This window comes from Dromiciops gliroides, chromosome 1, assembly GCF_019393635.1.
Source record: "Dromiciops gliroides isolate mDroGli1 chromosome 1, mDroGli1.pri, whole genome shotgun sequence".
Taxonomy (NCBI): Eukaryota; Metazoa; Chordata; class Mammalia; order Microbiotheria; family Microbiotheriidae; genus Dromiciops; species Dromiciops gliroides.
In genome coordinates this window covers 45530990-45558480 of record NC_057861.1, presented here as the reverse complement: position 1 = coordinate 45558480, position 27491 = coordinate 45530990, and the positions used below count along the sequence as shown (strand labels likewise).

Here is a 27491-nt window from a genome sequence, read left to right as displayed (position 1 = left end):
TTTTTTTTTTTTTGGTGAGGCAATTGGGGTTAAGTGACTTGCCCAGGGTCACACAGCTAGTAAGTGTCAATCGTCTGAGGTCAGATTTGAACTCAGGTCCTCCTGAATCCAGGGCCCATGCTCTATCCACTGCGCCACCTAGCTGCTCCTGTTCATTAGTTTTTTTTTTTGTTGTTGTTTTGTTTTGGTGAGGCAATTGGGGTTAAGTGACTTGCCCAAGGTCACACAGCTAGTAAGTGTTTGAGTGTTTGAGCTAGTGTCTGAGGCCGGATTTGAACTCAGGTCCTCCTGAATCCAGGGCCGGTGCTTTATCCACTGTGCCACCTAGCTGCCCCTTTCATTAGTTTTAAAAAAACCCTTCCCCCTCCCTTCCCTCTTTCCTTCCTTCCCTCCCTCCCTCCTTCCTTCCTCTCTTCATTCCTTCCTCCCTCCCTTTCTTCCTTCCTTTCTTCTCTCCCTTCCTTCTTCCTCTCCTCCCTCCCTCTTCCTTTCTTCCTTCCTTCCTCCCTTCCTTCTTTCTCTCCTCCCACCTCCTCCTTCCTTCCCTCCTTCTGATGTAGGAGGCAAAAAAGGGGTTAACAGAAAAACCTAAGACCCAAGCTCTAATTTAGATCTGAGCTCTAAGAGGGATAAAGACCCCAGTTAATGGATAACTTAAGACTTGAGTCTTCATTAAAACAAGTCAGGGCCTAGGTTCTTGTTACCCACATTAATCACAACTCATAACATGAACATAAAGAGGCAGGTCATAGAGACCTTAACTATAACAAAGACATAAGAGACAGCCTATAGAAATTCTAACTGATAAATGAAAATATTTTTAAGCTAGGCCTGGGAATGAAACATTCTGACGTGGCAAGTTGAGGTAACATGCACAGTAAAGGTCAAATTTGTCCCCAGATTCACCTTATGACGTATAACCCCCCAAGACACACCTCCACGGAAAAAGGTACCCGCCTCTGGGGGGGTTGGTTTAAGTCCCGAGGAACTCCATATTAGGATAAACCCTCCCCTGTTCCTCCCTAAAGTGGAGATTATTATTATGAGACTGATAACCAATTTATCCATACTATAAATATAACCTTCTTTTCTCTCCCTATTCCAGAGACACTTCCATGATGCTCTCCCTGTGGCCATTCACAGTATTGCAATAAAACTTGGGAAACTGAGTCACTGAGTCTTGTAATTCTTTTAGGACGACTCACAATCAATTTGACCCATCCCACATCACTTCCTCCCTTCCTTCCCTCCTCCCTCCCTTCTTTCTCTCCTCCTTCCCCCCTCCTTCCTTCCTTCTTTCTCTCCTTCCCTCTTCCTTCCCTCCCTTCTTTTTCTCCTCCTTCCCCCCTCCTTCCTTCCCTCCCCCTCCCTTCAGGCTTATGGAAAAGATGCTGTGGAACTCGAAAGGTCTGGCTGTGGCAAGTGGTGGGCGGGGGAAGCGAGGGAGTATGAGGTGTGGAGGGTGACAGTGTTGCGAGCTTCTGTGACTTCGGGAGGACGTCCGTGGGCACAGAAGTAAAGGATTTGGCGGGGTGGGGAAGATAATAAGTTCCACGTTAGACATGTGGAATCATTAATTGATATTTCCAGTGTTTTGCCAGACTCGTCTCGCGCCTCCTGCCTGGGAGTGGCTGATTGGTCCCGGATCCCGTTCCTTCTACCCTACACCCCCCCCCCCCCCCCCCCCCCCCCCCCCCCCGCGCCCCGCTCCAGGAGGTTCTAATTGGTCTCTTTGCTCCTCCTCCGGCTCCAAAGGCACTGATTGGTTCCCTGGACCGCTTCTGCTTCCCTCGCCCCATCTCCGAGGTGTTGATTGGTCTCTTTATCTCTGGCTCCGCCCTTTTCTTAGACTAGGAGGGGCCAACCGAACCTTCTTGTGACTTAAACCCTGAACTCAGATATAAAACAATGAAATCGTGATTTCCAGTCTTAGGCACCACGGGCAGATCCTTTCTGGCAGGGGGGAACGTGATGGAGTCCAGTTTAGTATACTCAATTGCCTAGGCCACTGCGAGCCTCGCGCTTAAATCTGGGGCGTGGCTAGGGAAATAACTCCTAGCGGCCAATCAGGTCCTCCTGTTCCTCTAGGATGTGAAGGCTGTGTTTCGGGGGATTCTGGGATTCGTAGTTTCTTTCTTTCTTTTTTTTTAAAGACACTCCGCGCAAGCGCAGGCGCAGTCTCCAGGCTAAGGATGCGCGCGGATTTTAGTCGCCATTAGAATAGCACAGATTTAGGGACCCGGTCCCGGGTCTAGAGAGGTAGTCCCGCGTGTGGCCAAGCCGGGCAGGGCCCTTTCAGCAGGTACTTGGGGACCTAGAGGAGGGATCAGGGCCCATCATTTGGGGAGCGGGGCTGAAAGCCTCTGAGGTTTCTCGGTCAGTGAGGCCGCGGGAGTGAGAGGCCTGTGAAGCATCAAGGGGCGGGGCCGTTGGGGGAGAGGCGTGAGGGGGCGTGGCCGCTGGGGGAGAGGCATCAAGGGGCAGGGGCGCTGGGGGAGAGGCATTAAGGGTGGGGGTGGGGGAGACGCTGAGGGCATCAGGGGAGTGGGCCGCTTTGGGGGGAACATCAAGGGGCGGAGCCTCTGGGGAGAGGCATTAAGGGGGCAGGGACGCTGGAGGAGCGGCTTCAGGTGACGGGGGCGGGGGGGGGGAGCTCTGAAGGAAAGGCATGGGGCTAGGCCTTGGCTGGAGAGAGAAGGGACCTTTGGGAGAGGAGAAGGAAGAGGCTGTTGGGGGACTAGGGAGGGAGAGTCACGTGGGTAGGGGGCACCAGAGGCAAGGTGTCTGACACCTGAAGACCTCGGAGGAGGCACCTAGAGCAGGGGCCTTGGGCAGGAGTTTAGGGCGGGGTCAGCACCTCCATCCCAATTGAGGGAGGGAGGGTCTCAAGGCTTCACCTGTAGGGTTGGGGCGGGGACACTGTAGGGGTGGGTGGGTGGGTGTGAACAGGAGGCCCTGACCATTTGTAGGGAGCATTGTAGGAACCGGGCTACGGAGATGACATTTTAAGGTCCTTCCTGGCCCTAAATCAATGAACCTTTGAACCTATGAAGAACATGGGAGAAAGGCTTCATCAGCAAGAGGGAGGAATCGAGAGTGTGCAGCCATTGGGTCAGAGCCAGCCTGAGCACATAAAGGACTGTTTTATTTTATGGATCATAGATTTGGGACGGAAAGAGACAGGATTGTGAGTCCAACCCCCTCATTTTACTGATGAGGACACTAAGGTTCAAGTCCCCACAAATAAGTGGCACCCTCTGACTCCAAGTCCTGTGCTCTTTACAGTTCACCCAGCAGCTGCCCAAGCAGGGAGATGGGGCATTAGAAGGGAAAAGGAAGGTAGAAGGGGAGGAGACCTCTGCTTTGGGACAGCAACTGTGGGGTGGATGGTTTGGGGAACTTAGACTGGAGGATCTGATTTATTTGTCACTGTGGCAAGATGCTCTGGTATGAGGACAGTTTTCCCTGTAGGACTTGAGACCTGGAATGAAAACTAAAACAAGGGGTTTCTTTCTTTCTTTCTTTTTTTTTGGTAGGGCAATGGGGGTTAAGCGACTTGCCCAGGGTCACACAGCTAATAAGTGTTAAGTGTCTGAGGCCAGATTTGAACTCAGGTACTCCTGAATCCAGAGCCAGTGCTTTATCCACTGCGCCATCTAGCTGCCCAGGTTTCTTTTAAAAAATAAAATTAAAAAATAACAGATTTCTTCAACTGAAGTTCCCCTCTGGCCCCTCATTGTGGTGGGAGATGACTCTGGTATCTGCGGTTATGCCAAGTTGTATTTGTAAGCTCTGAAGGCTGCTCTTAGGGTGGAAAATCTTCAAATATTGTTCCAGAAAGGGATTTCTCTGTCCTTGCCATTGTCATAATCACCATCATCATAAGCTAACATTTCTACAGTGCTTTATGATTTCCAAAGTGCTTTAGAGGCAATTGGGGTTAAGTGACTTGCCCAGGGTCACACAGCTAGTGTTAAGTGTCTGAGGCTAGATTTGAACTCAGGTCCTCCTGACTCCAGGGCTAGTGCTCTATCCACTGTGCCACCTAGCTGCCCCCAAAGTGCTTTATATTAATTTTTTTCACTCATGTGGATACTGTCCTCAGTGGTACAAATCACAGCCCCTCCAGATCTAAACTTGCTTTATTATGCCCCTTCTTGCACTAAGCATTTGGCCAAACTTCAGGACTTTGTGTTCTTTGAACTCTGCTGGCAGCAGACGCAGGACCCAGAGTCACCTCCACAACCTGATGATGTCACAGGATCATAAGATTTAGAGATGGAAGAGATTGCAAAAAACATCTCATCTAACTTTCTTATTTATTAGTGATGAAACTGGCCCAGAGATGTTATGTGACATTTTCAAGATGATTAACCTTAGGATTTTTTAAGTTTGTAGCATTTACAGACACCATGGTCACATAGCCTATGGAAAGGGGAGCAGAGCTAAGACATGCACCTGATCCTTCTAACTTCAAATCCATTCCTCTTTCTATTTTATGTTTCCCTGATGTAGTATATCTTTCATGTACATATACCATAGTTTAACTATGTCTCTCTAGCTGTGGTACAATGACACTGGTCTCCTTGCTGTTCTTGCATCAAGTTCTCCATCTCCCAGCTCCATCTCCGTGCATTTTCTTTTTTTCCCCCACTGATAATTATTATTTTTTAAATAATAAGCATTTTGATTTAAAGTTTTGAGTCCCAAATTTTCTCTCTCCTTTCCCTCCCCTTAATCCCTCCCTGAGGCAGTAAGCAATCAGATATAGGTTGTGCAATTATGTAAAACATTACCATATTAGTCATTTTGTATAAGAAAACTTGAATAAAAGAAAAAAATGAAAAAAAAAAGTGAAAAAATAGCATGCTTCAGTCTATATTCAGTCTCTATATTCAGTCAATATCAGCATTTTCTTTGTAGGTGGATAGTATGCTTCATCATTTGTCCTTTGGGATTGTCTTGGATCATTATGTTGTTGAGAATAGTTAAGCCATTCATAGTTCTTCATCAAACAATATTGCCATCACTGTGCCCAATGTTCTCCTGGTTTTGCTCACTTCACTATACATCAGTTAATATAAGTCTTTCCAGGCCTTTCTGAAATCATCCTGCTTGTCATTTCTTATAGCACAATAATATTCCATCACCATCATATACCACAGCTTGTTTAGCCATTCCCCAATTGATGGGTGTTCCTTTGATTTCCAATTCTTAGCTGCTACAAAAAGAGCTGCTATAAATATTTTTTTTTTTACAAATATGTCTTTTTCTCTTTTTGGGGATGTCTTTATCTCCATGCATTTTCACTGGCTGTCCTCCATGCCTAGAACTCTCCCTCTCCTCATCTTTGCTTCTACCTTCTCTGACTTTCTTCAAATCCTAGTTTAAATCCCATCTTTACAGGAAGCCTATTCTGATCCTTTTCTTTTTCTTTTCTTTTTCTTTTTTTGCAGGCAATGGGGGTTAAGTGACTTGCCCAGAGTCACACAGCTAGTAAGTGTCAAGTGTCTAAGGCCAGATTTGAACTAAGGTCCTCCTGAATTCAGGGCCGGTACTTTGACCACTGCGCCATCTAGCTGCCCCTGATCCTTTTCTTTTTTTTTTCTTTTCTTTCTTTCTTTCTTTTTTTTTTTTTTAGTGAGGCAATTGGGGTTAAGTGACTTGCCCAGGGTCACACAGCTAGTAAGTTTTATGTGTCTGAGGCCGGATTTGGACTCAGGTACTCCTGACTCCAGGGCCGGTGCTCTATCCACCGCGCCACCTAACTGCCCCCCTGATCCTTTTCTTAATGCTAGGGCCTTCCCTCTGTTGATTACTTGCAATTTATCCTGTATATAGCCTGTTTGTTGTTTGCATCTCATTTTCCCCATTAGACTGTGAGCTTCTCAAGAGTAATGACTGTTCTCAGCCTTTCTTCATATCCCCAGCACTTAGCACAGTACCTGGCCCACAGCTTGTTGATGGACTGCTGTTGACTGTGTTTTTGCCCACAGTGCCCCTGTGTGTGGCCCGGCTTGTGTCTGAAGGAGATACAGATATGAGTACCACAGTGAAGGGAGCAGATGCTGGAGAGACAGCATCCTTGAACAAGGCAATGGCCACTTCCCCAAGTCCCAAAATTAAGCCTGCATGTGAACAAGATAAGGTCTCAAGTACAGAGGACCCTAGGTACCAGGAAACCAGCCGAGGAAGAGACACATTAGACCCCGCAGTCTCTCATCAGAACTTGAGGTGGTTTCAGCGCCCTGGAGTAGCACCACCCCAAGAGGAGGAGCTGAGCCAAATACGGGAGCTCTGTATGCAGTGGATGGATCCTGAGACTCGTGCCAAAGAGGATATTCTGGATATGCTTGTGCTAGACCAATATGTGATTGTCCTGCCCAGAGAGATCATGACGTGGGTGAAGTCACAGCCTTCAGAGAACAGTGAGGAAGTAGAGATCCTCTTGGAAGATCTGAGCCAGATGTTTGAGGACAACGGTAAGAATTTCAGAAGGGTGGAGGGAGAAGAAATTCTTCCCAGGGCACAAGAGGAAAGTAGGCCTTGTAGGCAGAATAAGGCAAAGGAACAATTGGGGAGGGTGTTGCCTCTGAGGTCAGTCAATGAGAAGGTATAGGCCTCATACGTTACTCGTTTGAACGTAGTCTTCCCTGAGTTGCTGCACTTTGTAGAGCAGCCTGGGAAGAGAAGGAAACCATGGAAGTAGAAAGGTTCTCTCTTCATCATTCCTAGTGTGAAGAGATGGAGGGACAGCCCAGTGTTTGGGCTTATTTGGAAGAGGTATGCTATTATGCCCATAAACTCTTAGAATTGGTCTCTAAGGTAATTCATTTGCTCTTGTGAAATAGGTAAGTCATGTATGGTCACCCCCATTTTCATATGAAGGAGCCAAAGCACACATAAATGGTCACATGAGTTCTTCAGACTGTTTAACCCAAAGTCAAGAGCCCTATTCCTCTCACCATTTACTTTTTTAGCAAACCATCCTGCTTTTCTTTTCTTTCTTTCTTTCTTTCTTTTTTTTTGCAGGGCAGGACAAGTGACTCTCCCGGGGTCACACAGCTAGTAAGTGTCAGGTGTCTGAGGTCAGATTTGAGCTCAGGTTTTCCTGAATCCAGGGTCAGTGCTTTATTCACTGCACCACCTAGCTGCCCACATACTGCTTTTCTGATGGAAAATGTTCACTTTACTATCTGTGAAGTTCTTTTCCCTAGCTGGGTCAGCATACTCATCATATTCTCCAAGCACATTCATCATATTCTCCAAGATAGGAAATATTTGGAAAATATTTTCTCTTTAAACAGAGCGGTAATTGTGTTACAGAGAGGCTGAGTTACAACATTCATGTTAACGAGGGATTAAGAGACAGAGCTGATTCCTAGAGCAGAACTCTGTCCCTTGTCTCCCCTTTACTCCTTTCTCAATTCTAGGGGTGAGCGAGGACTGTTCCCAAATGACTTCTGTAGAGAATGTGTTAGGGGGAATTTCTAACCTCATGAGCCTTGTATCTCCAAGGGCAGATTGAATTTCCTCATAGCTTCACATTCTTTCCACAGTTCTACCTTCTCAGGACTCTGCTGTTTCCCAGGATCAGAGCTCTGCAGAAGAGGGAGCGGCTTCTAGGCCCCTGTCAGACGAATCCCAGGTGAGTGGGAGCCTTTGCTCTTTCCTGAAATGCTGTGCAGAACCCAAATACTTCAGGCCAAGATTTATTTCTTTTCCTTGGCCTAGAATTAAGGTGTTGGGCCATACCAGTAGATCAGTCATGTCAAACTCAAGTAGACTTGGGGTCACTAAACCATATGTAAGGATCCCTCTGAGCCGCATATCAACTTACAAAACCACACAGTACCACTATGTTCTATTGTATTTTTATTTATTTTGTTAAATATTTCCCAGATACATTCAAGTCTGATTTGGGTCCACTCAGGAGGGTTATGGGCCATTTGTCTCACAGCACTGTAGTAAATGCTCTTTCCTCTCTGCTTAATGTTCACTCCTTCATTTAGTAGAATGTTTGCCCCAGGAGGGAGGAGACTATTTTACTTTTCTCTTTGCTGAGTATGGTACCTTTCATGTACTAGGCATTTGATAAATGTTTGTTAAATTGAATTCAACAAGTAATTCAGGCCTCTTATGTACCTAGAACTGTGCTAGGGACTGTGAGGGATATAGAAAATCAAATAGAAGAAATAGTCATTCCATCAAGGAGTTCAAATTCTCATTAGAGAGAGCAGATGAACATACTTTTCACAGTTAAAGACTTCCTTTTGTTGTTTTTTTAAATGCAGAAATGAGCTGGTACAGGCCACAAATGCTCTATGGATTGATAATTGGCAGATGAGTGTGAGCGGGAATAGAGGAGATACACTTTAAGCTTGATCTAAAGGAGGGATAGGAGCCAGTTAGTTGGAAATGAAGGTGGAGAAAATCATGGGCAGAGACTGAGGCAGGAACTGTTGTACATCTATCCTGGCTGGAACAAATGGTTCTTTTTGGGTGGAGAGAGTGGAGCAGTTGAGCCTAGGGTCCCTGTAGTCTTTCTCCCTTACATCCAGAGTAAGGATGACCTTATGTCTCCAGCCCTGCAGGCTCATCCCATGTCAGTCTGATTGGTTCTTAGATGTTTGTTCCCCTGGAGGCCATGCCTTCTACAAAATAGGAGATATGTAGAGAGTTGATCATTATTTGACTTGAAATGCTCAGAACTCTTTCTTTTATACTGTGAAAAACAGTTATTAGTAGCATTACCTTCTGGAGGGTCCCGGGTCCTTATGGAGATACTACTTCTTGAGTAAGTGGAAATATTTTGGGTGTTTTAGGACACTGTGACATTTAAGGACGTGGCCGTGATGTTCAGTCGGAAGGAGTGGTGGCATTTGAAGCCAGCCCAGATGGAGCTGTACAGGGACGTGATGCTGGAGAACTATAAGAACATGGTCTCTGTGGGTAAGGACAGTCTTCTTGTGTGACCCTGCCCATTGCTTCTTTCTGTATTAAAGGCTGTGTAGGGTCACTGAAACAATTAACTTATGGCTGACTCGATGTACAGGGATCTTCCTCATTTCTCAGGCACCAAGATGATAAATCTGCTTCTACTCCTGTTCCTAGGTGAAGGGACTTGAAGTTATCATAAGCACTACAGACTGGCAGATTCACTGTGCTGCCTCCGAGGCTCTGTCCCTCCTGTCTTCTGTTCTTCCAGATTGTGACTCAGGTAACAGGAGTCACAAAGGGTTCACAGGAAGGGCCTAACAGGAAGAACAAACAAGTTTAATTTGCTTTCAAATGAACTCTGTGACCTACCTTCCCTCCCCCCACCTTTCTTGTGCCCTAATGCTGAGTGCCCTCCTGGGTTCCTTTATACTCTCCTCTTTCCTTCATATTCCTTGCACATTCTCAATTCTTTGATGAGGAAGAGGCAAAGATTGCAATCTGAGATGGATCTTTGAGCCCTTCCCATTTTTTCTCCATGAGCAGGGCTTCTTACTTCTAAGCCAGAGCTGGTAGCCCAGTTGGAGAGAGGGGAAGCGCCATGGATGCGGATCAGGAACGTCTCCAGAGGTGGTGCAGGTGAGTGAGAACTAGGCCAATGAGTCATTGCAAAGAAGGCCCAGCTCTTTCTCAGCTGGGAAGTGGTGGTCAGACACCTTTCCCCAAAGCCCCTTAGGCAGTGCGGAGGCTGCAGGCTGTCCAGCATTGGCTCCTGCCTCTGTCCTCTTTACTGCAGCATGTTATTTTCCTCCCATCTCTTTTAAGTCATTCTAAGTTCAGAGGAAGTAGTGTCACTCCTCATCTTTGAAACTAGCTCTTCCACAGGTCCTCTGTGTTCTGTCAAATTCTGCTTCCTTAGGAACACTGTCCATATGGAAATTCCTGCTTCTAGCATGCTATAGACCTACAAAAAAATAATTCGAAAGTTTCATTAAATTTCTTGTAGAGTTAGTTTTGTGAATTTTGTGTTATACATTTTGAATTTTAATTTTAAAAGGGTGGGGCACACTGTCTTTTTTTTTTTTTTTGGTGAGTCAATTGAGGTTAAGTGACTTGCCCAAGGTCGCACAGCTAGTAAGCATTGTGTCTGAGGTTGGATTTGAACTCAGGTCCTCCTGACTCCAGAGCCAGTACTCTATCCACTGCGCCACCTAGCTGCCCCTCACACTGTCATTATGCACTGCATCTATGACAGTTTCAGGATTACACGTTCTCAGATTGTTAGATCAATAGAGGAAGTTTCCTTGCTTGATCACTGTGGTCACCTGATCTTTCTTTCATTAGACCTTTTCTTGTGGGGTTACATCAAAACTTATCATGTATGTATGTACCAAAATGTCATTTTTTAGATGATGAGGAAGGTTATTATAAATTTGGGAGATTAACTAGTCACAGTGGTTATGTGTAATTTTTGTAAGAAACGGTATTTGAAATTTTAAATAATTAAGCTTTCAAATTTTTAAAAAGTTTGTAGCATTTATACTTCCGAAGTTATTAAGGCTTTAAACTGCCCTAAGGCTTTTGGGACATGCTGTACTTTGATTTGCCCAATATTCTTTTTAAAATTTGTGGTTTTAGTTTTTAATAACTTGAAATTAAAATATTTTTTTTTCATTGACCCAAAATCTTCCTTTCCTCCCTCCTACTTTGCTTTCCCTCACTGAAAACAAAAAAGAAAAGAAAAAGCCCTTTAACAAATAATAGTTAAGAAAAATAAATTCCTACATTGACCATGTTCAAAAAGCCATATGTTTCATTCTGCATTCTGAGTCTATCACCTTTTTGTCTGGTTGTTGGTATCAGGTTTCATTCATGAGTCCGGTCATTGTGTTGATCAGAGGTCTTAAGTTTGTTTTTTCAATATTGTTATTGTATACATTGTTCTCTTGGTTCAGCTTACTTCTCTCATCATCAGTTCATATAAATCTTCCCAGATTTCTCTGAAACTGTCTCCTTTATAATTTATAATTTATATTTATAATTTATTTCAACATAATACTATTCATTCTCCTCATGTCATATTATATTTATTTACCATCAATTGTCCAGCCATATGGTACCACCTTAATTTCTAGTATTTTGTCATCATGAAAAGAGCTGCTATAGATATTTTTGTACTTATGGATCCATTTATTCTTTCTTTGATCTCTTTGGGGTATAGATATAGTATAGTATCCCTGGGTGCATAGTTTAATAATTTTTTGGACATACTTCCAAATTGTTTTCCAGAATGGCTAGGCTAGTTAACAGCTCAGCCAGTCATGTATCAACCTATTTTTCCATAGCATCTCCAGCATTTGTCATTTTTCTTTCTTGTCAGCTTTGAGAATTGATGGGTGTGAGGTAGAACCTCATAGTTGTTTTAATGTTCATTTCTCTAATTATTAGCGATTTAAAACATTTGCTTAATATAGCTTTTTTTTTTTTTAGTGAGGCAATTGGGGTTAAGTGACTTGCCCAGGGTCATACAGCTAGTAAGTGTTAAGTGTCTGAGGCCAGATTTGAACTCAGGTACTCCTGACTCCAGGGCCGGTGCTCTATCCACTGCGCCACCTAGCTGCCCCTTAATATAGCTTTTTAAAGCTTGGATTTCTTCCTTTGAATACTGATATTCCTGTTCTTTGATCATTCTTAATTAGGGAATGGCTTTTAGTCTTATAGATTTGAATCAGTTCCTTATGTTGCCTTATATTCTCTAAAAAGACATTTGCTCAATTCTGCCCATTCCAGATACCTTCCATTTTCTTTCATTTGTGGGAATTTATTTTGATTTGGGGACCCTGCCTTTGGGCTGAGATTAAAAAGTCTTAGGCCCTCAGGGGTTTTTTCTGTGTAAGCTAGGGCCCCTGCCCTTCTGCTTCAGCTGAGCCAAAAAGCCCTGTGGGCTTTATAGGACACCAGGTTAGATGGCTGGGGGAAAAAAGCCCCAGCTCCCTACTCCCTGAGAGGAGCTGCCCCGGAGATCCCAGGCTTGTCCTGCCAGGCTCTAGCATAGCCTGTGCGGAGGTCCCAGGTGCACAGCAGGGGACACAGGCCCCTTGAGCCCTGCTGGGCACAGCCCTAGTGCAACCGGCAGATTAGCTTGGCATGTGCGGGGGTGCAGGGATGTGCAAGGTTTGAGGGGAGAGAAGGAACATATATACAGGGGAGAAGACAGTGAAGGGGGGCGGCTGGAAGATTAAGAACCGCAGGGACGCAGGAGGATAGAGAAAGGGAGAGAAGGTAAGAGACACTGAGAGGTCTGTGAGAGAGAGAAAGCTAAAGATTAAGAAGACAGTAAGGGAGGACAGACAAAAAAGGACGGACAGAAGGGGGGCTGCTACAAGGATGCTAAGGAGACCGAGGCTATGTAAAGAGAGGGGCTGACAGAGACGGAGAAAAAGCTAAGAGCAAGGAGGCAGGAAGATTGAGAGAACAGGAGGGATGGTACAAGAGGGTGGGAGAAAGTGAGGTTGGAGAAGGAGGACTAATGGAGTGGACAGACAGAAAGAACGGTATGGAGAAAGGGTTTTTTTTTCAGTGACTTAGAAGGGAGGCTGATACAAGGATGCTAAGGAGACTGAGGCCATGTAAAGAGAGGGGCTGACAGAGATGGAAAAAAAGCTAAGAGCAAAGCACAGGGGAACTGGAGTGAAGGAGAAAAAGAGTGAAAGTTGGAGAAAGCTGGAGCATACCCTAAGGCAAGAGGCAGCAACAGGCCCTTGTTATATTAAAAGCAGACAGGTTGTATAATTTGCATTTCTTAACCCTTATCTTTAGAAAAAAAAATTTTTTCCACCCACTGCCTCACTTAATTTCTTTTTCTTTCTTTTTTTTTTTTTTTAAGTGAGGCAGTTGGGGTTAAGTGACTTGCCCAGGGTCACACAGCTAGTAAGTGTTAAGTGTCTGAGGCCGGATTTGAACTCAGGTACTCCTGACCCCAGGGCCAGTGCTCTATCCACTGCGCCACCTAGCTGCCCCCTCACTTAATTTCAAAAGCCTTTTTTTTTTTTAAGTGAGGCAATTGGGGCCACGTGACTTGCCCAGGGTCACACAGCTAGTAACTGTTAAGTGTCTGAGGCCGGATTTGAACTCAGGTATTCCTGACTCCAGGGCCGGTGGTCTATCCACTGTGCCACCTAGCTGCCCCAATTTCAAAAGCCTCTTAAGCCTTATTACATTGATTTTTATAAATAAATTCTGCTTTGATTATTTAATTAAGAGGCTTCTTAATCGTTTGCTTATCAATTTGGGAGGGAGCAAGTGTAGAGAAATTTTTAAAAGGCCCTGACAGATTGGCTTAGGAAATTAATAGCAGTCAGGTAGCCAGCCAGTCAAAAGTCCCCAGATTAGACCCTCCAGTCAGATTAAGCCCTAAATGAGCTAAAATATTTTACATTTGAATGGCGACTACAGCAGGACTTATGGCCAAATTGTAATTTTTCTAAAGTTATAATTTTTCATATAATCATAATTTTTCATATAAGTACAGTTCTATAAATTTTCAGATTAGACTAGATTATAGTTATTTTTTTACACATTCTTTTAGCTGATATTTCTTAACTGTGTTGTACAATTATGTGTCTATGATCACATAAGGCAGTAAGTGATAGAACCAGGACTTAAATTCAAGGGTTAATAATATTTGTACTACCTTCTTCAGAGTTGTGAGATCAGGGGCAGCTAGGTGGCACAGTGGATAAAGCACCGGCCCTGGATTCAGGAGGACCTGAGTTCAAACCCGGCCTCAGACACTTGACACTTACTAGCTGTGTGACCCTGGGCAAGTCACTTAACCCTCATTGTCCCACCCAAAAAAAAAAAAAAAGAAAGAAAAAAAAAAGAACAGAGTTGTGAGATCAGCTGTGATAATTTATATGAAGGGTTTTCAATTCTAGATTGCTGTATAAATGTAAATGATCGTTATTCTTAGTCCAAATTCCTTTAAATATGTTGTGTCTGCCATTGTGTCTTTACTGCTGAGTTACTTAACATAGCTTTCTGATATTGGGACCTTCCAGAGGCTAACATAGAATGGCTCAGAAACTTGAGGGCAAACAGAATCACTGGAGGAGTTGGGGAAGGAGAGAAAGACTCAGGGGGAGAGATCTGCATGGGAGTACTGCTTTGCCCTCCAGCCTTTTCTCTCAAAGTGGCAAGTGTCCTGCTTCTGCTTCTAATATTAGCCAAAGAGTCCACTCTTGTCCTTGTCCTCAACACACTCGGAAAGGTACACCACAGCTCTCTAAAAAGCAGAATAAAGAATAACCCAGGGGGGCAGCTAGGTGGCACAGTAGATAAAGCACCGGTCCTGGATTCAGGAGGACCTGAGTTCAAATCCAGCCTCAGACACTTGACACTTACTAGCTGTGTGACCTTGGGTAAGTCATTTAACCCTCATTGCCCTGCAAACCAAACCCAAACAAGCAAACAAAAAGAATAACTCAGGGACCGCTAGGTGGCACAGTGGATAGAGCACCGGACCTGGATTCAGGAGGACCTGAGTTCAAATCCGGCCTCAAGACACTTAACACTTACTAGCTGTGTGACCCTGGGCAAGTCACTTAACCCCAATTGCCTCACCAAAAAAAAAAAAGGAATAACCCAGAGCCTGAGAAATGTCAGAGCCCCTAGAGAGAGGAAAGACATAAAGTTAGTTGGCTTTTTATTCATTGTTTTATTGTTCTCATGACCCTCAGAAATGTATCTATACTAAAGAATGAGGAATTATTATATGGCAGTTTCCTTTTTCTTCAACAAAATGTATAAGGGACATTTACATATTTTATTTCTTTCAGGTTCTGAGACCAGGTTTGTTACAAAAGAATCAGCTCCAAAACAGAGCATTTATTTGAAAGACTCATCTCAGGAAAAGCTCTCACAAGATGGTTCTTGTGCTTCTACATCGAGAGGAGCCTGGAAATGTGAGGAAGGCAGGTTGGAAAAGCAGAAAGATAAGCCAGAGAGACAATCTAGTCAAGTAACACTAGAACAGGAGAAAAATTCTAAGATGAGAAGACCTAGATGTAATATATTTAGGAAATACTTCAGGCCAGGGTCAGGCCTTGTTACAAAAAAGAAAGCTCCTTCAGGAACAAGTATCAATAAATATACTAAACTTAAAATGAACCTCAAACAGTATATAGACCTAGTTAGAAGTAAAATGACAAGCCCAGAGAAGAAACCCAATTTTAAGGTAAGGCCGAAGACACGCAGTTACTACTCAAACCTTTTTAAGGCTCGTCGGATCCCTCCTGGAAAAAAAGGCTACAAGTGTAAAGCATGTGGGAAAACTTTCATCTACAATTCATCTCTTACTCGACATCTGAGAATCCACACTGGGGAAAAACCCTACAAATGTTATGAATGTAAGAAGAGCTTTAGGCGGCGCTCATTTTTCAATCTACACAAGAGAGTTCATACTGGAGAGAAACCTTTTAAGTGTAATCAATGTAATAAAGCCTTCATCCGGGACTCATCCCTTTTTAAGCATCAAATAATTCATACTGGAAAGAGACCCTACAAGTGTAATGAATGTAAGAAAGCCTTTACTCAGAGGGGATTACTTATTGAACATCAAAGAACTCATACTGGAGAGAAACCCTTTAAATGTGATGTGTGTAAGAAAGATTTCAGCCACAAATCATCCCTTATTCAACATCAGAGAATTCATACTGGAGAAAGAACCTTCAAGTGCGATATATGTGAAAAGGCCTTCAACCAGAGCACACGCCTGACTGAACATAAAAGAATTCATACTGGAGAGAAACCCTACAAGTGTAATAAATGTGAGAAGGCCTTCACTCAAAGAACACATCTCAATGAGCATCAGAGAGTTCATACTGGAGAGAAACCCTATAAATGTAGTCATTGTGAGAAAGCTTTCAGCAACAGCTCATCCCTTACTCAACACCTGCGAATTCATACTGGAGAGAAACCATATAAATGTAACCAGTGTGAGAAGGCCTTCAGTCAGAACTCATCCCTTATCATACATCTGAGATTCCATAGTGGGGAGACACCTTTCAAGTGTAAGGACTGTGGGAAGGCCTTCAGCCGTAACTCATCCCTTACGAGGCATCAGAAAACTCATAGTGGGGAGAAGCCTTTCAAGTGTGATGAATGTGGGAAAGCCTTTGGTCGGAATTCTTCCCTCACTGACCATCAGAAAATCCATACTGGAAAGAAACCTTATAAGTGTAATGATTGTGGGATATCCTTCAATCAGAATACGCGCCTTATTGAACATCAGAGAATACATACTGGAGAGAAACCCCACAAATGTGATCTGTGTAAGAAAGCCTTCAGGAGTAGTTCAGCTGTTCTCAGGCATCAGAGAATTCATAGTGGAGAATAACTAGGAGTGGGGTGGTACAAGGGGAAAGCTTCAGTCATACTTGTCACTCATTAAATACCCCAGAGTCAAATGATCACAATCTTCCACTTGGGAATTTGAGAAATATTTCCCTCTTATCTGTAGTACACTACCTGCTTTCAAGCAATGGATTTGCATAAGTTGAAGCAGGAAGGAGTTTTGTTATGAGATCTGTTAGTAATAGAGCTGCCAGGCCTTCTAAAATAACTAACAATAGAAGGAATCTTTATTAAGTTTCCAACTCTAGTATTAGAACAACTGGGCAATATCTGTGAGTAAAGGGATAAAAAAGTCCCACTAAAGTAAATGCATATTTTAAAAGTACCCCTGTTACTTTTGGTGTGCACAAACTAGTTGTGGGCACATCGCTGTGAAATATCTTCAGAGTCTTGTATATTTTGCCCTGAAACAAATTCCTAGTGGTAGGTGGGCTAGTGAAGAGTGGATAGGATTTTTTCAGTTGGGGCCTGGCACTAGATCTAGGAGATGGAGGGGATGAAGCAGGATCCCCTAGTTTAGGAGTAAGGAAGATAGAAAGTTTTTTTGGAGTTAACAAAACTTACTTATTTCTTTTTCCTCCCAGGACAGTGGTGGGAGCTGTGTTAGATACCTTCTTTGGTTGCTTGGCATCCTCTTTTCTATACCCCAGGGGTTCTAGTGCCCTATGCTGCCTTCTGGCTACCCAAAGTCCTTCACTGTATCTTCCACTCATCCTTATCTATCTTCTTCCATGATGTTTTACATTCCAGAAAAACAGCTTTCCTGCCTCCTCCCATCAGGACTTTCCTCAGTGCATCTTAATATGGAAAGTCAATTTACCCTCGATTCCCAAGCTTTACCTTCCAACCTGTTCTTTGAGGTTGAGCTATGACTTAATGGGTGATATTGCCTCCAAGCTGTGAACCAAGGGGCCCACAGATTTCAGCCACGTCTGACCCCAGCCTTCCCAAATAAAGGGTTTTGCTTCTTTGGAATTGGAATAGGATCGAGGAGGTAAGCTGAAAGCCGTGTGGACTTTGGGCCACGTGGGGAAGTAGATGAAGTTTCCTTTAGGCCCTCCCTTCCTTTTCCTGTTCCTGTCCACCCTGTCTTCTCTCCTCAGGGGCCTTTTCTGCTTAATCTTGAATCAGGTATTAGTAACTAAGGGAACGTTGATGGCAGCATCATAGTATCCTAGATCTAGAGTAGGAGCACCTTAGAGAACATCTGGTCCAACTAGCTTGATCTTATTGGTGATAAAACTGACCCAGAAGAGGGAGATGACCCACTCAGGGTCATGCAAGTGATAAATAGCAGAGTCAGGATTCAAATAAAGATCCCGTGACTTCAAACCCAGTGTCTCCACTGGGCAGGGAATTCTCAGCGTCACCAGACTAGATGAAAAAGGGGTTTCCATGAGGCCAAGAGGGGCACAATCCTTGCCTTTCTCCTTTACCCTTGGTCTCTTCCCCAGAGTGTTTCCTTTGCCTTAGTTCCTCTGCCTTCAAGTTTGTAATTCCCCCATCATAACACTGTAATAATACCAGTACTTTCCAGTTTAAAAAGCACCTTTTCAGTGACAACCTGTGTAGCTCTCCCCAGCTATAGGGACCAGTTATTCATCCCTGTCAAAATCAATCCCATTCAGGTATTAGCTAATAACTCAGGTGTGAATTGATGAGTAGTTAAATGGTACTCCCTCCTTTATAATTTGAAACACCCAGTGGGATTATGGTTTATAGCTGTTTCCCATGGTTTCATTCCCATCTGTTTGTCATACCCTGGGGATGGCTTTGGTAACAACAAATTGCCTCACCCTATAAAAACAAACCTCTACCCCTTTTCTTTGAAACTCAACTCCCTAGATCAAGCTGATTACTAAATCCCAGCAAGCCTTTTGTTTCTCTAGTTTTTAAGCTGTCCCTGTCTCCCTTTCTGTTATCTCTGATATTGCTGAACTAGCTGCTCGGATGATTTAGATACCATTCCCCACTGATTCCAAATTCACCCTGACATCTTCTACTTTCTTGCTTCTTATGTTCTTCCCTCTATATCTTAGCCTGATTCATGATCTTAAGCTACATTGAGAGGTACAGTGTCCAAAATGAGAGAGATTCTAATCTTACTAACTTTTGCCACGAACAGAACCCGTCTCTAAGTTCTATGTTCAATTTGGGGTGTCAGTTTTAAGAACAATTTTGGCAAACTGGAGCACATACAGAAGAAGATGATGTGTATTCTGAGGGGAAAAGAGATACCATGTGACGAACTATTGAAGGAAATGAACGGTGTTTAACTCAGTTAAGGGGATGTGATAGCTGTTGTCAGGTATTTGAATTCAAAAAGGAGATTCAGCTTGTTCTGCTTGGTCCCAGAGAGCAGAATTAGTGGGTAGAAGCTGTCCCAGCTCTTGAGATTTTCTAATCTTGTGATTCATTCTAAACCTTCTTAAAGTCAGTTATGCAAAATTTATGTAAGAAAAAAAAAGCCAGTTGTAGAAGGAGAAGTTGTAGAAGCCAGTTGTAGAAGGCTTTGAGATTCCAACCCAGGAAACTTCCAGTAATGACCAAACAAGATTTTCTCTACCAAATGGAGGTAGATAAGACCCTACCTCAGAGAAGGTAAACTGCTGGAGGTCAGACTTTTGGTGCCTTATTTTCCATAGCCCTATGTCTAGGGCCATGTCTGTTTTGGCCTTTCCCAAAGACTTATTGATTGATTCATTGATTATGATCAAGCAGATTCTGGTCATTTCAATCCCTTCAGAACCTTTTGTAAGATGTCCTTAGGAATGTAATTAATAGAAACGCAACTCTCTAATGCAGACTTTTTCTTTAAGAGGATTGTTTTAATTGGTTAGAATAACTCTAGCCATGGCCCTTTTAGCCACAGTCAGTGGGGCCTTGTAGTCCAGGTGTCAGGGAGCAGGGGAGCATCTCCACAATAGACTATCTGTTGGAAAGGAGTTTTTTCATCATCTTTTGCCCAATCCAAGAAAATCTGTCAGAGCCGTATCAACAGAAGCAGTAAGAGGTTCAAAGATCTCTGTAGTGGCATTTATTCTGTCATCTTGTGTGGGCTTTAGGGTGTATTCCCTTCTAGAATCTCAAGGAGACCTTAAGTGTCATCTAGCTTAACTTGTACTTGAAGCAGGAATCCTTGGCAAATAAGATGGAGCAGTGGAAAGAGCGCTGGATAGAGTTTGAGGACCAGGGCTTGAGTTCAGGCTTGGTTACTGTCTGTGTGACCTTAGGTAAGTCACTTAAACCCCTCAGTTTCCTCACTTGGAATGTGAGAGCTTTGAACTACAGTTACCCCCTAAGGTCCCTCAGCTCTCTGTTATCCTTCAATCCATCCTTTGCCGGGAGATCACATTTCCTATTTTCTTGGCTTCACTTGCTTCTACATTTCACTTTTGGATACCTCTTCCAGAGGATGTAAGTCTCCTTAGAGTCATGTTCACTAAAGACTAGATGGCCCAAGCCACCTTCGTGGACCTTTAAGACTTTAACCCTTTAAGACTTAAACATTGGGGCAGCTAGGTGGCACAGTGGATAGAGCACCGGCCCTGGATTCAGGAGGACCTGAGTTCAAATCCAGCCTCAGACACTTAACGCTTACTAGCTGTGTGACCCTGGGCAAGTCACTTAACCGCAATTGCCCCACCAAAAAAAAAAAAAAAAAGACTTAAACATCGCCAAGATGAGATTGTCGGAGCCAGCACAGGGCAGGTTGAGGCATGTGTTCGACCTCGCCATCTATGATGCATAGACACCTTTGGGCCCCATTCTCTTGTCTCCCTGGCCAACTCTTCCTAGCCTTGCTTTCCTGACTAACATCTAGTATTGCTTGTTGGAGACAGATGGCAGAATAGTGATCAGTGAGAGTAAGTCACAGAGACAGATTCAGGCTCCATGTAAGGAAGAACTTCCAAACAGTGAGAGCCATAGAATGCACTGCTGGGGGTGAGAGTGAATTCCTTATCAATGGAGATGTCCAAAAAGAGGCTGTTTGGTTCCTTGTTGGAGATACCGTAGAGGTATCCTATACCTCCTATACTTCCAAGGATATAGGTCAGACCAGATGTGTCCTGTGAGGTCCTTTACAATTCCGAGAATGTGATTCTTCCTCTGTTCATTTGGTTGCTTCTGCCTTGGACCGGTTGTAGTTCCTGCCTTTGATCCAAGACCTTTTCACCTATATTGTGCCCACCCCTGTCTAGACTGGCTCCATCCTTCAAGAGCCTTCAACAGGCTCTCAGTAATGCTGTGATCATCAGCTCCTCTGGCAAGCTGGGATTCTGGTTAATCACTCCTTAACATAACTAGTGTTCTAAGTGGGAAGCTCATCATTATTTCTCTGAGACAGAAGCTCTCTGTATTCTGTGTGTTGCTAGCTTTGCTGTTGTAGTGGTTAGCTGTTGTGCTTAGCAGCAGATTTGCACCTAAAAGCCCTTATTCAGGCTTCCATTGGCCTGTTGTATAATTGAGAAAAGCTGTTGATTTATCTTCTGAGCTTGCTCTGCTTTGTCTATAAGGAGCTATGCCTTTTTCTCCTTCCAACACTTGCCTAAGACCAGTAATGACAAAGTAGGAAAGAGGGTGGAGTGGCTCCCAGGTTATACCCCACTGGTTGAACCCCTGAACTTAGTGCAAGTAATGTTTGGTGGTTTTTTCCTTCAAATACTTTTGCACAGGAAGGGCAGTCTGATAGAGTGGAAAAGGACTGGGTTTGGAATCCCAGCACTTGGGCTCAAGATCTTGGGCAAATCATTCCTTTCCCTAGCCTCAGATTTCCCACCTGTGAAATGAGCAGCTAGATCAGACAGCTTCTGAGTTCCTTTCCAGTATTAAATGTCTGAACTCTGAAGCTACTGAAGTTGGGTTTCCTCCCATTCTGGTCATGATGGAGAGGCACGGGGGCATGGTCCAGCTGGCCAGGACTTGGTGCCAGAAGACCTCGCTCCACATCTCTACTTTGCCACCTCATAGTTTGGGTGCCACTCAACAAGGTAGGTCATAGTTTAGTTTTGATAATAAAATGAGCTAATATATGTAAAACTGCTTTGTGAGTTGTAAAACACTATGTAATGTCAGCTTTAGTGATTAGTGTTATTTTCCACCTGCAGGAATAGGCTGAGACTTGAGTAGGGTGAAAGGGCATGGTCATCCTCAGAGGCATCAGAGGCATCTGTGCCTTTAAGTGAGTCCCTCCTCTGACCCCATGGCCTAAAACGGAGCAGCCGCAGGGCCCCAGGGTCCTTATTCTGAGGGTTTGTGGGCCCTGGCCTGCCACCATGGTGACTCTATTTCCCGGGCCTTCTGATGTGAATCTCCTGGTTGCTTGTGCTTTTAATTCATCCTTCCATATATTTGGTAAACATCTACTGAAGAGACCATGCCTTGGAGAAAGGTTTGCAGGAATAGGGTCCCTGCTTTCTGGGTATGCTGTGTGGGAGGGTGAGGAGAGCAGAACACAGTCTCAGCTGTCCTAGACTTGCTGCTTTCCAGGTGACAGTAACTTAGGTCCTGCCTAACACCAGTAAGGAAAACAAGGGGTGGGGAAGGGGGTGGTGCAGTCCCCTGGTTATGCCCTACTGGCTGAACCCCGAATAGTTTATAAAAGGCCTTGTACTTAGTACAAGTAATATTTAGTTGAATAAATATTTGGTTGTGATAATGATGGTCTTATTGTCTCACTTCTTGCCTTTTTATATTAGGAGATCTTGGGTTTTTTTCTCAAGTTTCGTATACAGTGCCCCGTTTTCAACATGTTAACCCACTAAGGACAAATAGGGGTTCTATACCTGGCAACTTCTCTGTCCTCTCAGTATGTGACTCCTGTCCCCGTGCCCTCCCTCTTTATTCTCCATTTCTCTTTCTCTTTTGGCATCAGGATGAGAAATGTAGGCATAAAAAGAAGAACTTGAAGGGGGAGAGGGAGGAATAGTGAGGCTGAAAGGAGCTGGAACAAATGCCTGTCCCTGGAGCTACAATTCAATTCCAGGACAATGGTTCTGTCTGGGTGTGGTGGGGGATGTTTGGTACAGCCCCATAAGTCCTTATGCAGGAGGTTCGCCTGGTGGTCTGGGCTTCTGCTACCACCCTTCCCTGTAACAGCTGCCCCTGCCTCACTTCTTCTTCTTTTTTTTTTTTAGTGAGGCAATTGGGGTGAAGTGACTTGCCCAGGGTCACACAGCTAGTAAGTGTTAAGTGTCTGAGGTCACATTTGAACTCGGGTCCTCCTGACTCCAGGGCTGGTGCTCTATCTACTGCACCACCTAGCTGCGGGCTCCCCCCCCCCCCGCCTCACTTCTTAAACTAAGGGGCTTGGGTAAGGTGGATTTTAAGGTCCCTTCCAGCTCCAAACCCAGTGATCCTAGGAGCCAATCAGAAAAATGGAGAAATGTGGGGGCAGTGGATAGAGCACCAGCCCTGGAGTCAGGAGGACCTGAGTTCAAATGTGTCTTCAGACACTAACCACCTGTGGGACCCTGGGCAAGTCACTTAACCCCAATGGCCTCCAAAAAAAGAAAATTTAGAAATAGGGGGTGTGTGTGTGTGTGTGTGTGTCTGTGTGTGTGTGTGTGTGTGTGTGTGTGTGTGTGTGATTGTGTTGGGAGAAGGGAGCAGTTTTCAAGCATAAACTAAATTTGGCACTTGGCATCTTAGGACTTGGGGAAAAGAACTCTCTATCATGAAGCCATCATTAAAATTACACATACACACATTTCCAACTATTGGGGTTCCCCAAAGTCATTTTGTTAGGAGTTTGACATTGAAAGAAAATCTCTCAAACTAAACACTGTAAGGTGGGGAACAGGGGGGATGAGTTTTATACTTTTAACATTTTCTTTTGGATCTCGTGACTAATTTTATTTTAAGGTGTGTATGGTTGTTTTTTTTATGAATCCTATGACTACATTTATGCAACTAAAGCTGGGGAGATGGGGTGGCAGAGGCTTGTCCACCCCATCCTATCCCACCTCCCTCTAACCCCAGCTGGGGCATAGAGGGTGGCACCATTCCAGTCAGGAGGAGGGAGTGGCTGCAGGAATAAAGAAGACTCCCTGAGCTGCTAGGTCAGGCGGATTCCCAGCACCTGTTCCAGTTCCTGCCTGCGCTGTTGCACCTTGGCAAAAATGTGCCTGCCTACAGCTTCCTGGGCCCAGGGCTGATGGTAGAAAGCAGCTCGCCTTTCTTCCTCCGGGTTACCTGTCACATCAATGATGGTCTTGAGATCTCATTGCTGAGAAAGCAACCATTCCTGAATGAGGTCCTGTGGGTCAGTGCTGAAACTGAGCACGAAATCCCTCTGAGTCTTCGGCTGGTTGATGGACTCAATGGTTTCGTGGATCTTCATATCCAGGGATGCAATCTCCTGTTGGTTGATGGTGGAGGCTAGATAGTTGCTCATTTGTGCCTTGAGTGAATCATCTACCTCAACATCAATATCATAGCAAGCTGTCTTCTTCTGGTCATTGGGGTCCACACTGATTACATGATTGATGACAATAGGGTCCAGATGCTGCAGCAGTGTGTGGTGGGGTTTTGTTGTTGTTGTTTCCAGGGCAATGAGGGTTAAGTGACTTGCCCAGGGTCACACAGCTAGTAAGTGTCAAGTGTCCGAGGCCGTATTTGAACTCGGGTCCTCCTGAATTCAGGGCCAGTGCTTTATCCACTGTGCCACCTAGCTGCCCCCGACTAATTTTATTTTAAAAAAATAATTGTCAGTGACTCCCTATTACTTCTAGGCTTACTCCTCAGCTAGGCATTAAAGCCCTTCACATTGTGGCTCTCACTTGCCATTCCCTGGACTTTCTCACATTGCTCCCCTTTATGCATGCTTGTTTTTTTGTTTTTTGGGGGTTTTTTGTTGGGCAATGAGGGTTAAGTGACTTGCCCAAGGTCACACAGCTGGTAAGTGTCAAGTGTCTGAGGTCAGATTTGAACACAGGTCCTTCTGACTTCAGGGCCAGTGCTCTATCCACTGCGCCATCTAGCTGCCCCCCTTTATGCATGCTGCTTTCCAGCAGTATTGGCCAACTTCTTGTCCTCTAGCCCTATACTGTGCCTCTGCACAGGGTGTGCTCTGGGCCAGAATATACTTCCTCCTCATCTCCAGCCCTTCAAATTCTCGTCTTCTTTCAAGACTCAACTCTTAGTTCACCTCCTGTGGGAAGCCATCGTTCCTTCTCAAATTTTTTACATACATACATACATACATACATACATACATACATACTTAACTGTTTTATGTGTTGTCTTCCTAGTAGAATTTGAACTCTTTGAAGTCAGAGGCTAGTGCTTTTGTCTTGTGCCCACAGTAACAAGCACTGGGCCTATCACAGTAGGTGTTTCATAAATGTTTGAGAATTCTCTTTTCCAGTCCTCTCACCCTAAAATAGGGAGTGAGAAAGGCCCACTTAGAAGGAGCCAGAGCTATCTGGGAAAAGCCTCAAAGGAGAGTCCAGTCTGGTAGGAAGCTTATCCTTGCTGTGATATCTCCTTATAGGGCTCCGGGACCTGATCAATCAGTAAACATTTTATAAGTGCCTTCCTATTCAGTGTCCTGCACTGTGCTGAGCACAATGCCTGCCCTCAAGAAATGAACTTAGAATCTAATGGCAGAGTGAACAAATCTAGATAAATCACACGAACATAGACAAGGCAAGCTTATATATGGGACAAAAAGGAAATACTTAACAGAGGGAAGAAGGTACTAGAATTAAGAGGAGTTAGGGAAGGCTTCCAGAGAAAGATGGGATTTTAGTTGGAAAGCCAAGGAAGTCAGGTAGAGTTGGAGGAGCCAGAGAAAAGGCCTGGAGCCAAGAGATGGAGGGTCTTGTTGGCGGAACAGCCAGGAGGCCAGGGTCACTGGATCGAAGAAATAGATGTGAGAAGACTAGAAAGGCAGGAGGGGGCTAGGTTAGGAAGGACTTTGAATTCCAAATAGAGCATGTTCTATTTACTCTGGGAGGCAACAGGAAGCTACTGGAGTTTATTGAGTGTGTGGGTGGGGAGCAGGCTTGGGGGGGGGGATCAGACTCCTGCTTTAGGTAAATCACTTTAGTTTCTGAATGGAAGATGGTTTGGAGTGAGAAGAAACTTGAGGCAGGCAGAGCCCCCCCCCCAAACAACTGTTGTAGTAGTCCAGGTGCAAGCTGATGGGGGCTTGCATGAGAAGGATGGCAGTGTCAGAGGAGAGACGGGGGCAGAGTCGAGAGATAACACGGAGGTGAAATGCACAGGTTTTGGCAACAGACTGGATCTTGGGTTGAGAGTGAGGAATCCAGGATGAACACATAGGTTGTGAGCCTGAGGGACTGGGAGGATGGCATTGCCCACTTTAGCAATAGGGAAGGTAAGAGGTGAGAGGGCTTAGGGGGAAGATAATGAGTTCTGTTTTGGACCTGTTAAGTCTAAGATGTCTACCAGACATCCAGTTTGAGATATCTGAAGGGCAGTTGGAGATGTAAATTGAATGTCAGCAGAGTTTGGGGCCTTCAAGAGAGGTAGATTTGAGAAGCATCAGCCTGGATATTCGAGTCTAGTGCCTAGTAGCTAGGTAGCCATACATACTAGTTTGATCGAGCACCATTAGCCAGGTCCTTACTACACGCAAGCTCTTGCTGGGGTTTGAGAAGACCATAAAGATAACTAAAACGTGCTTCCTGCCCTCACAGACCTCACGGTGGAGTAGGAAGGACCCACGATACAGAGATACAATATTATGCAATCATATAAACAGAGAAGGAACCACAAGAGCAGAGGGCAAGTACAGACCCATAGATGAAGCATTTATTAAGCACTTGCCAGGTGCCAAGCACTCTGCAAAGCCTGAGGGTACAAATAGAAGCAAGTCAGACCGTTCCTACTCTTGGGGAGCTTAAATTCTAAGTGGGGAAGATGAGACAAAAGGGACTTGGAAAGAGAGTGGGGGCTGAGCCAAGGGTGAGCCAGGAGTGAAGTATACACTAATGCTTTCCAAAGCCGGGGCAGCAAAGATCTTGCTCACCAGCTTGGGCAGGAATCTATGAGGGGTAGCAAGGTCCTAGATTTGGGGCTGGAAGAGGTCTGGGAGCCACCTGGCACAATGGCCTCATTTCCAGTTAAGGAAGGAGGGGAAGCTCAGAGGTGAATGGAGTTGCCCAAGGTCAGCTTCATGGAAGAGATGGCATTTGGGCCCGAGCTTGGAGAATGGGTAAGATTTAAAAATCATTTGGGGTAGTGGTATTTTAGCTATGGAGAATGTCATAAGTAGGAGCCTCAGGTGAGTTGTCAGAGGGACAGCAAATAGTAGTTTGGCTGGAGGATAGTGTCTGGATGAGAGGAGTGTTGAGATGAGACTGGCAAGGGTTATGGGTAGTGCCATAGTGGATAGAGTGTTGGTTATGGAATCAGGAAGACTCATCTTCCTGAGTTCAAATCCAGCCTCAGACACTAGCTATGTGATTCCTGGGCAAGTCACTTCATCCTGTTTGCCTCAGTTTCCTCATCTGTGAAATGAGCTCCTGTATCTCTGCCAAGAAAACCCCAAATGGGGTCAGGAAGAGTCAGACACGACTGATAAAATGGCTGAATGACACCACCTCTCACCTGTCTTCTTCAGTCTCCCATTGTCATCAGCAATCCTCATTCAGGTGCCCATTACATCTCACCGAGTTAGTGTCCCTGCCCCCAGTCTCTCCCCTCTCCAGTCTATCTTCCTAAAGTCCAGGTCTGATCATGATACTCCTCTGACTTCAATGGCCAGGGTGAAACACAAACTCCCCCATTTGGCCTTTAAAGCCCTTCACAGACTGACTGCAGCTGATGGTGCTAGAGTTCTCACTCCCTTTCATGCACTGCTGGGTTCCAAAGGCCCCTGCTTCTGCATGGGCTACTCGTCATGCCTGGAGAGATCTGTCTCTTCACCTTCATCTCTGAGAATTCCTTACTTCCTTCAGGGCTCAGGTCTGGTGCCACTTCCTACACACAACCACCCTCTCCCCTCACCCTTGTGATAAAATAATGGGATTTAGCAGATACTCAAAGACCCACCTGGAGATTAATCTAAACTGACTGAATGAAGTGAGAGTGATTGACTGTTGATTAGCCTACTTCAAAGTTAACTAGATTGTAATCACACCTGGCTAACCCTTAATGGATTTGGAGGATGC

General features: G+C 44.7%; 1 protein-coding gene across 2 annotated transcripts; it reads left to right on the top strand.

Moving 5' to 3' along the window:
• Positions 1 to 1316: 1316 nt before the first annotated feature.
• On the top strand, positions 1317 to 22009 carry LOC122735646 (zinc finger protein 2 homolog). 2 transcript variants are annotated; one of them, XM_043977359.1, is made up of 6 exons: positions 1317 to 1407; positions 5997 to 6482; positions 7560 to 7648; positions 8826 to 8952; positions 9484 to 9576; positions 14775 to 22009. In XM_043977359.1, the coding sequence occupies exons 1-6, from the start codon at positions 1380 to 1382 to the stop codon at positions 16331 to 16333; spliced, it is 2382 nt and encodes a 793-aa protein (XP_043833294.1). In that variant the 5' UTR covers positions 1317 to 1379; the 3' UTR covers positions 16334 to 22009. The 2 variants fall into 2 exon arrangements, with proteins under 2 accessions (XP_043833294.1, XP_043833295.1); XM_043977360.1 differs by lacking the exon at positions 1317 to 1407 and adding an exon at positions 2186 to 2302.
• The last annotated feature ends 5482 nt before the right edge of the window (positions 22010 to 27491 follow it).

Excerpts from the sequence above, each read along its gene's own strand:
- LOC122735646 (XM_043977359.1), top strand. The coding sequence starts at position 1,380 with ATGGAAAAGATGCTGTGGAACTCGAAAG. Across the intron at positions 7,649-8,825 it reads CCCTGTCAGACGAATCCCAG|GACACTGTGACATTTAAGGA; the intron begins GTGAGTGGGAGC and ends TGGGTGTTTTAG. Across the intron at positions 8,953-9,483 it reads TAAGAACATGGTCTCTGTGG|GGCTTCTTACTTCTAAGCCA; the intron begins GTAAGGACAGTC and ends CTCCATGAGCAG.